General features: G+C 34.5%; 1 protein-coding gene across 2 annotated transcripts in view; it reads right to left on the reverse strand.

Moving 5' to 3' along the window:
• Positions 1 to 363: 363 nt before the first annotated feature.
• Positions 364 to 13,685, reverse strand: part of LOC114881749 (uridine phosphorylase 1) — a 73,097-nt gene continuing 59,775 nt past the window's right edge. For both annotated transcript variants that reach the window (XM_046289262.1, XM_046289261.1), the window contains exons 3-6: positions 8,488 to 8,649; positions 4,309 to 4,494; positions 1,051 to 1,383; positions 364 to 674 (exon numbers count right to left, since the gene is read on the reverse strand). In XM_046289262.1, coding sequence (XP_046145218.1) covers positions 492 to 674; positions 1,051 to 1,383; positions 4,309 to 4,494; positions 8,488 to 8,649 — 864 coding nt within the window. In that variant the 3' untranslated portion in view covers positions 364 to 491. The remainder of the gene's footprint in view (positions 675 to 1,050; positions 1,384 to 4,308; positions 4,495 to 8,487; positions 8,650 to 13,685) is intronic.

The raw sequence follows: 13,685 nt of genomic DNA on the forward strand, positions 1-13,685 counted from the left end.
TATAGTGTAAGTGATACAACTATATATGTAAAATAAATATTTGCAAATAAATATTTTGTTTATGGTAAAATGATTTATCCCCATCCCTGCTATGTTATAGTATTTAAAGTTTGTGTTGGTGGTACACACATAAGTGGGAAGAACCATACGACTGATTGATCATTTCGTTACTTGTGTGAATCTGCACATCTGCATATTTTCAGCTCCATTTTATGCAACCATCGAGATTCTACTGTACTTTCAAAAAACAAGCTGAAAGAAGAGAAAGAAAAAGTGTGAATGAAACTAAAATTTGACACTTCTGCTTACTAGCCATAATACTTTTCTTATCAAGTGAAACTAAATAAATAAAATAAAACAAAATAAAATAAAATTCGTTTAGTAAAATAATCGTCGATATGATCAACGAATCCATGTTCTTTCATTGTACTTTGACGATAAAAATATTTAGCAAGTTCCTTTGCGATTTCTTCACCCAATGTATCGTTCATTTAATCGTAGTTCTCTGATTCCTGTTGCACCAACTTGAACCGACGCGGGCTCTTAACAAACATCGATCCGTGCCCTTCTAGAGAAAGACGACCTTTTCGTTGAAGATATCTAGTTATGTAACGAGAAATCAATTGCTGCGGTCTCATTTGCCATTCATCCAGGACCTCTTTTGGTGCCAGCACCTGTGTACAAAATTATAATCTTAAAATACATTACATTTAAGAAAATAGGTACCCAAATGTTTCTATTTGGTAATATATTAATTATATTAATTATACTATGATAATTATATTAATTAGTAGATTAGGTTTATAATTATATAGAATTATAATGTATATGATATGTGATATATAATGTAGATAATTTACAAGTTCATAATTATATTAATTACTAGATTGAATATATAATTATATTAATAAGCAGATTAAGTTTACAATTATATATCATTATAATTACATAATTATACGTAATTATTTGTATAACTATTTAACGCATACATATAATATGTAATATATAATGTATATAATTCATAATTATACTAATCAGTAAGTTAATTACCTGATCTCCTTTGAATCGATCTATCAGCGTAACACAAACGACAGCAGACTTGATACCCGCATGATGGGTAAGAGCCGCAAAGGAGAGACTTTCCATTTCTATATTTACTACTCCAGCTTTATGCAACTTGTTCAAATACTCCATTTTATCGTTTTCTGTGAATTCACAGAACGCGCCATCCATTCGACCCTGTCCTTCATAGAAGTCATAGGTGCACATAGTTTTACCGATCACGGTGTCATAAGGATCGTCCCGATGCGCTAGAGCCTTCAAATCGTGGGCTAACTGTCGATCTAGCTTCGAAGGCCTTCTTACTATTTTACCCAGCACAGGCTGCAAGAAAGAACAAAATATAGTAAGTACATTTAGTATTATTCAATTTCTTCAGGGATACAGCGTTATTGAGTAGGACATTGTTAATAATTTTTTGTTTTCATATTTCATTGGACGTTGTTAATAATATTTTTGATCAAATTTCGTTGGACATTGTTAATAATTGTTTAAATCAAAATTTCATTGGACATTGTTAATAATTTTTTTGTTTCAAATTTTATTGGACATTGTTAATAATTTTTTTTTTTTCAAATTTTAGTGGGCAGAGTAGGGGCCCGGGAGTTCGAACGCCATCTCTTGTACAGAAAGCCTACATGTGTGTAAGAGAAAATAAATTTGAATTGGATTGAAATTGTTTTTTTTTCTTTTTTCAAATCGACTAACATTATCATAAACAAAATATTTGTGCTCCACAAGAACATAGATGGATTTTATTGATAATACATTAATAAATAGGTTTGCAGAATATAAAAATGCAAAGGTACCAAAGAAAAAAAAATGGTGAACTTGTACAGGTGTTTAGTGGAAGGGAAAGGTGCTAGTCACCCCGGACGCCCTTGGTTCGGGCCGGCAACCGGGGTCTATTAAGCTATCTGAGCCAAATCATCAGAATATAAAAAAACATATATGAAAATTTTTTGCTAATTATTTGCTATTTTTTGCCGTAAAAAGTAATTTTTTTGCTTCAGCCATTAAAAAGTTACAAAGGGCTAGATAGTTTAATATTAAGCCATCTAGACATTGTAAAAAATAGCATATAGTAAAATAAAACAAAAAATCAATAATACATACATTTTTTGCTATGTTTTTGCTATATTTTACGTTGAAAAGTATTTCTTTTGCTCCAACTGTTACAAAGTTATAAACGGTTAGATAATTTTTTAGACTATTTTTAATTTATTTCGCAAACAAAAAATTTTGACCTCAAATATTTTAATAACAAATAATTCAGGGAACATTTTGACATGATAATGTACAAGTAAATAATTTTTAAAAGCACCTTATTCTTATAGTTTGGGTGGTGCTCTTATCCATTTTTTAGGCTGTTCGTGACATCAAAACGTATCCTGATTTATTTGCCGTCCTAATATGTAAGCTCTTGAATTTTCTGCTCATAAAACAAGTTTAAAAAACTAAATACCAATCAACTAAATGAGTAAGATGCTTTAAAAATAATTAATTGCGAGCATAGTTATGACATTAGAATGGTTCGCGAATTATTTATTCGCAAAATATCTAGATTGCGATTTTATTTCTGACGAAATAGGTTTGAAAAAATTTATATTTATTTTTTAATTAATAAAAAAATAAACGATACAAAATCTATTTTATGCAAAAAGGATGTATATAAAATTATACTCGCAATTAATTATTTTTAAAGCATTTGCCTCATATAGTTTAAGTGGTGCTGATCGGTATTTAGTCTTTTAACCTTGTTTTATGAGCAGAAAATTCAAGAGCTTACATATTATGACGGCAAATAATTCAGGAGACGTTTTGATGTTACGAAAACACTAAAAATGGATAATAGCACCACCCAAACTATAAGAGTAAGGTGCTTTTAAAAATTATTTACTTGTACGTTATCATGTCAAAATGTTCCCTGAATTATTTGCTATTAAAATATTCGAGTTTTAAATTTTCTGTTTGCAAAATAAATTAAAAATAGTTTAAAAAGTCATCTAACCTTTTGTAACTTTGTAACATTTGGAGCAAAAAAATACTTTTCAATGTAAAATATCGCAAAAAAATAGCAAAAAATTTATGTGATATTGATTTTTTGTTTTATTTTACTATATGCTATTTTTTACAATGGCTAGATGGCTTAATATTAAGCTATCTAACCCTTTGTAACTTTTTAATGGCTGGAGCAAAAAAATTACTTTTTATGGCAAAAAATAGCAAATAATTAGCAAAAAATTTTCATATATATTTTTGTAGATTCTGATGATTTGACTCAGATAGCTTAATAGAGCTCGGCAACCGTCAGGGAGCTGCGGGATGAGCACTGTTCCCTTTGGCGATCGCCCGGATATAATACAAATTTCGAAAAGCAGTGTTACAGGGGTCTGGGGCAAGGATCGTCTGTCGTCAGCCCTAGTGAAGACTCTGGCAGACGATCCCCAAAGGAAACGCTTTTTTCTGTTCCTACACTTGTAAAAAAGGCGCTTCCCCTCCGATTTCGATGATTTTTAAATATGTTGTAAAATTTTCTCCTCTAACAATTTTTAGGTTCATCCGTTATGTAGAGGTTTGCTAGACCCAGTGCCTTTGTTTACGGAAATAATAAGCAAAGGACGGTCGCATTCATATAAGACAGAATTCACTGCAGTGGCACAAATTTCTTTTCGTAATTATTTCAAAAACTAACCAAGTCCGACATATACAGGGTGTTTCGTTTAAAATAGGGCACCTAAATATCCCCTCTATCTCTGAAAATATAAAAAGTGTTTCTGACGTAATCTAAATGGTTTCAAAAAACGAATCAGATGGAAGAACCGTTTTTTATAAATTGTAATTTTTTAATCGTTTTTTTAAGGTCACTCGTGTTTAAATTTTAGAGTCCACGGTCACTTCAAGCTATTAAACATGGATGAATGCACAATAATATTTGCTATAACATACAACAACAAAAAATGTGTGTACATACGTAAAAACACGAGTGACCTAGAAAAAACGATTAAAAAATTACAATTTATAAAAAACGGTTCTTCCATCTGATTCGTTTTTTGAAACCATTTAGATTACGTCAGAAGCATTTTTTATATTTTCAGAGATAGATTTAGGTGGCCTGTTTTAAACGAAACACCCTGTAGATTGGAGGGAAAAAGTTGCTTAAAACGTCGAATTTTACAACACATTAAAAACTCATTAAAATCAGAAAGGAAGCGCTTTTGCTACGAGTTCGCAACAAAAAATTCTTACCAAATCCAAGTAAGGCTTCAGCATGCCATCTACTGCTTCTTCAGAAATGACGACGGTACCGCCTTCGATGCCGATTCCGCCGCAAGTACCGATTCTAAAGAATACCGGGTCCTTCACTTTGGCATGGTACATCAGCTTGATCACTTCGTGCAAGAGAATTCCCACCGATGGTATGCCCATCCCATGCTAAATGAAAAGAAATGTAAAATATTGGGAGAACTGTTCGGAGTTTGCTTGGATTCCTATGGTTTTTGGCTATTATCGCAATCGTTGTGCGTGTTATATAGCAACAGAAATGATTTCGATTACAATCATTGCTGAATATTACTAGGCCACCATCCGCTTCGTGGCTGACACACTGGAGCGAAGCGATTCATTAGCAGTAAAAGTAACTTTAACAGAGTTGGGACACAATATAGCAATTAAAAGTAGCGTTTACACGAATTCAAAACTCACGCGATAGCGTAATTCTGATTTTTCTCTGAGAAACCATTCCTCAAGGACACTACCGATCTCTGATTTTATTTTATATAAACACTCACAGTAACCACTGTGGTCGGCTTGCAAAGAATGGTCAAAATTGATAATCTAGATTTTGAGTTAAAAAGTCACAAAAATCCTGATCAGGCAATGAAGTTCGCTTGCCGAATAGTGTAACATGATCTGGGATCAGATATATCAATGAGGTAATACGAATGCAACGAGCTAACTTTGTTATTTTTCATTTTTTTCTTATAAAACTTTTACCAAGATGTTTCTGACATTTCTCTGATTAAAACGATAACAAATACTATATAATTTGGACTATATTTACTGGTTCAATTAACGATATGTAATAAGTTTCGGACACGGGGAAGGATAGCGAATGAAAAAAAAAAGACGCCGCGATCGCGACAATCGACAAAGATCAAAAGCATATTATATTGTTCTAAATACCAAGAGGATGCTAAGTTTTTTATTTTCAGTTTTCCTTTTATACAATGTTTACTAACAAATTTGTGGAATTTTTCTGATTAAAATGATATGAAACACGACCAATGGCGGCCCGTAGCTAAAATTAGTGAGTGTGCTGCTCCAGATAATTTGTAGCCTATGTTTTAAAAAACCGGCACTGCGGGAGCGACAGTGCTCTCTTTCCTGCGCAGCCTCGCGCGCAGCTTCCTATGTGCGCATGCGTACACAGGCATACACCACGCCGCACAGTGGGACAAAATGGCTTTTGGCGATCAAAATTCTGTAACTTCGGTTCTATTGGAAATTTTTAATGAAATTTTGGGAAGTTTTTGCCTACATTGTGGTACTTAAGTTGTATCAATATAAATCATATTGAACTACAGGGTGTCATAATATCCCCGTATAAAGTGTAGCGCGTTCAATATCCTTCACTTCATAGACATATTTACTGCGTTTCGGTTTAAGTAGCCTTCGCTTATGGGAAATGACGGGAGTAAAGCTCGTGGATTGGTTCGCGATGAATTTTTCGATGAAGGTCGTTATCAATAAGTGAACAAAAATGTCTGGTGGTAAAGAAGCCGCCTCATAGTCACTGGTCACCCCCAGGTACCGAGAGTACCCTCAGGTGAGGCATTCCCCGTGCAGGTAAGAACTTTATGAACCCCTTTGTTCTGACTAAAAGGTGGTAAACATATTGTTTCGTTAATGTAAAGATATAATCCGAAAAAAGGGCAATGGTTTAAATCAGTGTTTCAAAACTGTTATGATATCGATTACGGTTCTTAAAACAGTATCGAAGGACTGTTATGATCTATAACAGTTATTCTACAAACGAAATTCAGGAGGATATCGGTTCCGGTTACGGTTCTAGTGCCGGTTCTGAAATCGGTTCTTTTCGATTCTATACCGATTACGGTTCTAATATTGTTTCTGAAATCGGTTAGATATTTCAGTACAATAATAGTCTCATAAAGAACTGTAGGGTCTAATTAGAAATCAAACTTTCTAGGGAAAGTCATAAATGGATTAACCCTGCTTAGGATCGGCCGTAGTGGACGGACCTCTTGACCTCTCAGGCCACCAGACCTTTCAACATCTGACTTTTTTTAAGAGGCCACTTCAAACTGGTGGTATATGAAAAGGAAATAGAAAATATCCTTCATTTAAAAAATATGATATTAGAACTGCAACCGGTATGGAACCGAAATAGAACCGAAATAGAACTGAAATAGAACCGATACTAGAACCGTAATCGAAACCGATATTAGGTTAGAACCTTTATTCTAATAACAGTTATAACATTATTCCAGTTCTCATAATTGTCTCAATTAGGACCGATATATAACAGTTTGAAACAGTTATTTTCAGAACATTTTCAATCCCTGGTTTAAATCTTCGAAAACGTTTATACAGGGTGATTCTCTCGCTACGCAAGACAAAAGCCGTGCCGCACAATGGAACCCCTGCTGTTCTGTTTCTTGTCTTCGTCTCACAATCAGCCATAAACACACACAGAGTAGTCCTGGGTCCGGCGATATGACCCCTGGGTCTCTTTACCCGCAAAAATAGCAGGGTTCGATTGTGCGGCACGGCTTTTGTCTTGCATAGCAAGAGAATCACACTGTAGAAGGTAATTGATGGCCGACAGGTCAAAACAATCATTATTGCCGCGGAGCAGTTCAGACTTTCTTAGAATATTGAAAGTTTGCTTACAACAATAAAAAAAAGTGGGTTGGTTTATGATATGGTGATTGTGCACAACATGAAAAAACGAATTACACTATGTTAAACTGCAGTTTATTTTCTATCCATGTACGTAAATAGTTTTTCAATTTTCAAATTCACGAAAATCGACTCTTAATCGCCGAAAGCTGTTTTCTCCCACTGTGCGCCGCTGGAACTGTGAAGCGCACAGTTCCATAGAAAGATTTTTGTATCTTTTTCATAAACTGGGGGACGGACGATATATTGTACAGGTATAAAGAAAGAATTAAAGAAAAAAGGACTCCTTATATTAAATGTTATCGATAATATCAAGTGAAAATAGGGGGTGCTGCAGTTCCACAGTGCCTAGACGCGAGCCGCCACTGAACACGACGTAATTCGGAACATATTTACTTGCAACAACTTATAATGTATCATTATCATTTCTATTAAATTAGAAAAAAGTTACACGGTAAATATGGTCCGAATTATATCGTGTTTGGTCTTATTTTAATCAGAAAAATGACACAAATCTGCTAATAACAGTTTCATAGCAAAACAATTAGAGATAAAAAGGTTTCATCGTTGCATTAGTGTTGTTTCACCGACATACAGCCGTTTGTATTTCTCCTTGATCGCTCCGTCCTTTTTTTCGCTCGCTGTCCTTTTCTACATTCGAAGCGATCGGCAAACTTCTAATAATGTAGAAACTGCACGATTTGAGCGAAAGTTCGGTCACAGTACCGGAAAAAACATTAGGAAAACTCTGCCAAAAAGTGTATTAATAATTGTCGCTTGCGCATGACCGAATCGCACAACCAACAATATGGCGGCTGTGAATATATATGATAATAGTTTCTTGCATTTTAACCTCTGTTACTTCTAAAACATTCCTGTTGCGATAAAATTCAGTAAATTTTATACACAGATATAAAATATAAGTGAAAGAGGTGGATACCGTTGTTCCTTCAAAGGGTGCCAAAGTGCAAGCAGTGACAGCAGTAACAGGCGTTCTGGGACACCCTACATTTTATTTCTCTCAAATGATATTTATCCAACGTTTCTTGTACATTTTAGATATAGACATTATTATTATTATCATCATTGTTTTATCAAAATATTACTACTTTATGGGTTGTCTATTAATTTCTAAGATATGCTGTATACATTATACATTTGTATATAATTTATTAGGACTTTATTAATTGAATAATTATTGTATATAATAATTGTATTGTACAGAGATTTCAATAAAATGTGTATTTTAATTAAATGTAGATATTTAATAGTCTTTTTATGGTATTCTATTACGAAATCTCTTTTTGATTGTACCGAGTGCTTTTCAAATTAGAGCCCGCGCACAACCAGCAATATGGCGATCTATAAGTCAGTAGATCAAAGATGCCGATTCGGAGTGAGCCTACTGTTCTTTCCTATACTGTGGTTCGGTCCCGAGCGCTTCGCAATTATCGAATCTTTACTGTATTTAGAATACGATTTCAAAGCTATTGGTGTACTTACGCTAATAGAAAGGACTGGTCCGACTTTGTACATAGAGTAACGATACGAATACTGGCTGATATCAAGGAGGGTCGTTCCAGCGGGAAGCTTATGACCTATTTCTTTCATTATGTAATGGGCAAATTGTTCCATACGTTTCGGTGTTCCTCCCATGCATACGAACTGAAAAAAAGATTATAAGATTATTTAATACATTAACACTAAACATACCACGCGCGGTCAAATTATCGTTTTTAAAATTTAATTTAGAATTTCCTGCATACGACGTTATTGTATCGCCATTTAACTTCACGATTTTTCTTGTATTATACGTACAATGCATTTTAAACATAAGAAAATATTTTGTTCACTATCTAATTGTTCATAATCTTCACTCTATATTAAGAAATACGTCTTTCTTAACCCTTTATTTACTAAATTTCTTAAAAGTTTTTAAAATTTGTGCTAACTTTTTTAAATACTTAAGTTAGGTGCAACTAAACACCCTACAGCTCAATTTTCATTATAAGTCATCACCAAGGTCATTAATTACGTGGGTCCCAGAATAATTTGGGACTTCCAAGTCCCGACAGGACTTTTCGGAAGCGCTAATTTTGTAATAATAATATTATATTATTTGGTAATATTTGAAATTTTAATGGTAATTTGAAAGATACAAAAAGTTAAACAATAATTTTATCAAATAATTCTGTGCATAATATAAAAAAATATAAAACAGAGAAAAAAATAGTAAATATTTATTTATTTATTACATTATCTTATATTCAGAAAGCAGATCACTTCTATCACTACTATTTCTTATGGTATTCAAGAAAACAATTTTCTTTCTCATTTACACACAGGCATATGTTACATTCTGAACACTGAATGAGCTCTTGACACAACTTTCCTAGAAGCACACATTTCACATGTTCCTCATGATGTTACAAATGTTGGCCAGTGGCGATTTAATACAGTAATGCAATTAATACAATATCATGAGGAAACTGACGGGACTTATAAGGGTGGGCCTCGAACTGCGCCGATTACTTTATGGTGGGGGCAGAGATGGGCAAAAATGTATCTAGATAAAAAATTTTAAGTTCGAATAAAAGCTCCAAATTATATTCGAACTTCGTCGAATAAAAGATACTTTATTCTTATCCGTTATTCGAAGTTCGAATAATCACGAAGTATCTTATCCGAAGCGCCACGGATGAACTAATTTATTCGACGAGAATTTATCCGACGGACCAAAGATACTTTTTTTATTCGAAGGTTTTTCACTCTGAGCTTCGAATAACTTTTTCATCTTCATCTGTGTCTCTATTCAAAGTTTGAATAACCGAAAAGTATCTTATCCGAAGCACTACGGATGAACCAGTTTATTCGACGGGAAGTTATCCGACGAACCAAAGTTACTTTTCTTATTCGAAGGCCTTACCCTCTGAGCTCCGAATAATTTTTTCACTTTTATCTGTATCTTTATTCGAAGCTCGGATAGTTTCGGCAGGCGCCTGTTGGGTCCTTCAAGGGCCGAGGCGAGCGAAGCAACGCAACGGTCCCCTGTTACAGAATTCGCTTCGCCACGTGTCACCACTTTTTACATTTGATAAAGTTCTTTATTTCCCATCTTATCGATATGAAAGTAACATTAATGGATTTTTAGCATTCTTCCGATGAAAGTGTTAAAATAACGTGCAAAGCGGACAACTTTTAAAGAACTTGACTTTAAATTCTGGAAATCAATTTTTCATGTAATTTCGTTAATTATAGTCCGAGTTAAATCGAATTGAGTACTATTTTTATCGGGAAAACACATGGAGTCAATTGACGACACTTTCGCAAAGATCCGATGATCTAACATGATCCATTTCTTAATGACTTGTGCCATCCTTGTCGTTTATGGCCCCATTAATGTTGGGTGTCGAGCGCTCGGTCGCAAAGGGTCCCAGGTCCTGTAGTACATTGACTTTGGTAGTAGAGTATTAAGTTTTCGAGCGCTAATTCGCTTATTGCATCCGACCCTTTAATCGGACCTTACACTCAGGTGATCATAAAGGCTCTTCAGGAGCATCCCCTTCCTCACAAATGGCACACAAATGTGGACACTTGGGAACGTCCGGAAAACTCCGGAATTGCTGTTTAGCATTTTTAGCAACCTGGAACCCTTTGCGACCGAGCGACATTAATGGGGCCATAAACGACAACGATGGCACAAGTCATTAAAAAATGGATCACGATAGATCATCGGATCTTTACGAAAGTGTCATCAATTGACTCCATGTGTTTTCCCGATAAAAATCGTACTCAATTCGATTTAACTCGGACTATAATTAACGAAATTACACGAAAAATTGATTTCCACAATTTAAAGTCAAGTTCTTTAAAAGTTGTCCGCTTTGCACGTTATTTTAATACTTTCATCGGAAGAATGCTAAAAATCCATTAATGTTACTTTCATATCGATAAGATGGGAAATCAAGAACTTTATAAAATGTAAAAAGTGGTGACACGTGGCGAAGCGAATTCTGCAACATGGGACCGCTGCGTTGCTTCGCTCGCCTCGGCCCTTGAAGGATCCAACAGGCGCCTGCCGAAACTATCCGAGCTTCGAATAAAGATACAGATAAAAGTGAAAAAATTATTCGGAGCTCAGAGGGTAAGGCCTTCGAATAAGAAAAGTAACTTTGGTTCGTCGGATAACTTCCCGTCGAATAAACTGGTTCATCCGTAGCGCTTCGGATAAGATACTTCGTGATTATTCGAGCTTCGAATAACCAGTATCTTTTACCAATAAAGTATCTTTTGTTCGATTTGCCATTTAAATAATTTTTTTATCTAGATAATGCCCATCTCTGCTGTATACCTGGGTTGGAAAGTAGCGCATGCATGCCGAGGAGCCAGCTAGACTCGTCCTGCGCGGATTGCTTAATTCAACCTTTAACCCGTTCGATCAACAGCGGGAGCTTTCTTTTAGCTTCGATTAAACAGAAAAAGGTTTGGTTAGGTTAGGTTAGATTAGTTAATAAAAAAGTACTAATAAAAAAAGGCCTGAGTGGCTTTAGTCAGTGAAAAAATATTAATGAAAAAAAGGCCTGAATGGCGTTAGCCAGTGAAAAAATATTAATATTAAATTATTTTTCGGCTCTGCTGAGCTCTGTCTGACTTCCAGGTATACAGTACCAGTCTTTTATGGCCCCCGCCATAAAGTAATCTGCGCAGTTCATGCACGACCCTTATAAGTTCCGTCAGTAAATAAAGGGTTAAAGCGGTCATTTGACCGGTTACGGTAGGTATAGGTATAGTTCATTTTAAAAGAAAAATATATAAAAATATCATATATGATTATATGTAAGTATATTCTTGATTTTCGTCTTATTTTGATCCCTAGAATCATCTCGTCAGACACCTTGTATAGGGTGGACCAATAACTTCGATCACCCTCATCGTCTCATATTTTTGGAACTATGAAAAAAGTTCATTTACAAAAGTGGTATGGCACCATTACATAGTAGTAATAATTTTGTTTGCACGCAGAGAATTGTTAGAGATTTTAAAGTTAACTCCGTTTTCTTAAATAGAACTGAAATCAAACCAAACCGGTCGAACTCGACTACCAGTTGGTGTCCTAACATTTCCAGGTTCAACTATGTGATATTGCACATTCCAGACACGCGGCAATCTTCGGGAGATCGTAAAATCCCTCAAGTGTAGAAATATATGAAATCCAGTCTTCCAAACAACATTTTAGAATATTGAAGGAAAAATAAAGTGCCTTTAGGTTCGGACTAATTAAGTAACTTGCAGGGGGAAATACAGAGTGTAATAGTAATAATTTTATGTCCTTTAAAAAAATGCTCTGTAATTCGAAGGGTATACGAGAACTACTTTTCGTGTTTCACTGCTACTCCACCACAGGTGCTATTGCTACTCTTGTTGACCCTTGTCAACATTTTGTTAAGATACGAGCTTTTTGTTTTTAACTGATTCTTTTTATTCTTAAAACAAATTTCGAAAAGAGTTGACCTTGACCTCTACATACCCATATGAAATTTTATGCTGTGTACTTTAACAGTTTAAAAACTATGAAGGGTCGAAATTGAATTTTGGACTTAACTCCTGCTCCTATGATTTTTTCAATAGTTGCGTCAATCAGAGCTAATTATTCATTGCTTAAATTTTAAAACAAATAAAGAAAATTGAAATATTGTGTATACATGGCATTCAACGATCCTTGACTGGGAAATTATAATTAGAATTAAACTCAAAATTCAACCACACCAAAAGTAGGTACCAGTCCTTTGACTAGAGTTGTCATGTGTCTTTACACATTTGAAATGTAAGATGTGACTTGATATTATAAGGTAAAGGGGTAATTGAAATGTCAAGAAACCAAACATCAGTTAAAAAACAAATTTTTGTTTTTGAAAGAAAAAACGAATATTTAAAAATATTCACGAATCATACAAATAAAAATATTTGAACATACGAACGAGTCGAATAAAATGAAGCATTCAATTGCTCGAATTGCTCTTTCCTTAAATAAATGTCAAGAAACCAAACATCAGTTAAACAACAAATTTTTGTTCTTGAAACAAAAAACGAATATTTAAAAATATTCACGAATCATACAAATAAAAATATTTGAACATACGAACGAGTCGAATAAAATGAAGCATTCAATTGCTCGAATTGCTCTTTCCTTAAATGAATGTCACAGTCCAAAAGCGCATGTACAGTTTCTATGCAACATACAAAATAATGGCTCGAGGTTTTCCAGAGCTGTGTTACTGAGAAACACGCAGGCAACAATCACCCATTGTTCTATTTAGGTCATGAAATGCCGTGCTTTCTTTTTAACGACAGATCCCTCATTGATACTCTAGCGAATAGAAGGTAGACGAGGTGGTATCGTTGATAGTATTAGCACGTTGAATGCCGTCGGGGTCACCGTTGACCAGCACTGCAAACCAGATACACTCGAATAATTAACACAAAACAATAATAGAAAAATACTAGTTTGCATAGCGTTGCTATTATGCTAGTAATTTAAGATAGTAAATAGAAGACTTGAAATTTGAAATTTGAAAATTAACTATTTTTTTATTGTTTACACTGAATTAAGATTTCTGGAGCCCGGGACTATCAAACTTTTGGTTTCCCACGTGGGGTCCATGCCCATATATGGGTGACGCTTGAATTTCAATGGGAATCCA

This window comes from Osmia bicornis, chromosome 16 (assembly GCF_907164935.1).
Source record: "Osmia bicornis bicornis chromosome 16, iOsmBic2.1, whole genome shotgun sequence".
In the NCBI taxonomy this organism is placed as follows: Eukaryota; Metazoa; Arthropoda; class Insecta; order Hymenoptera; family Megachilidae; genus Osmia; species Osmia bicornis.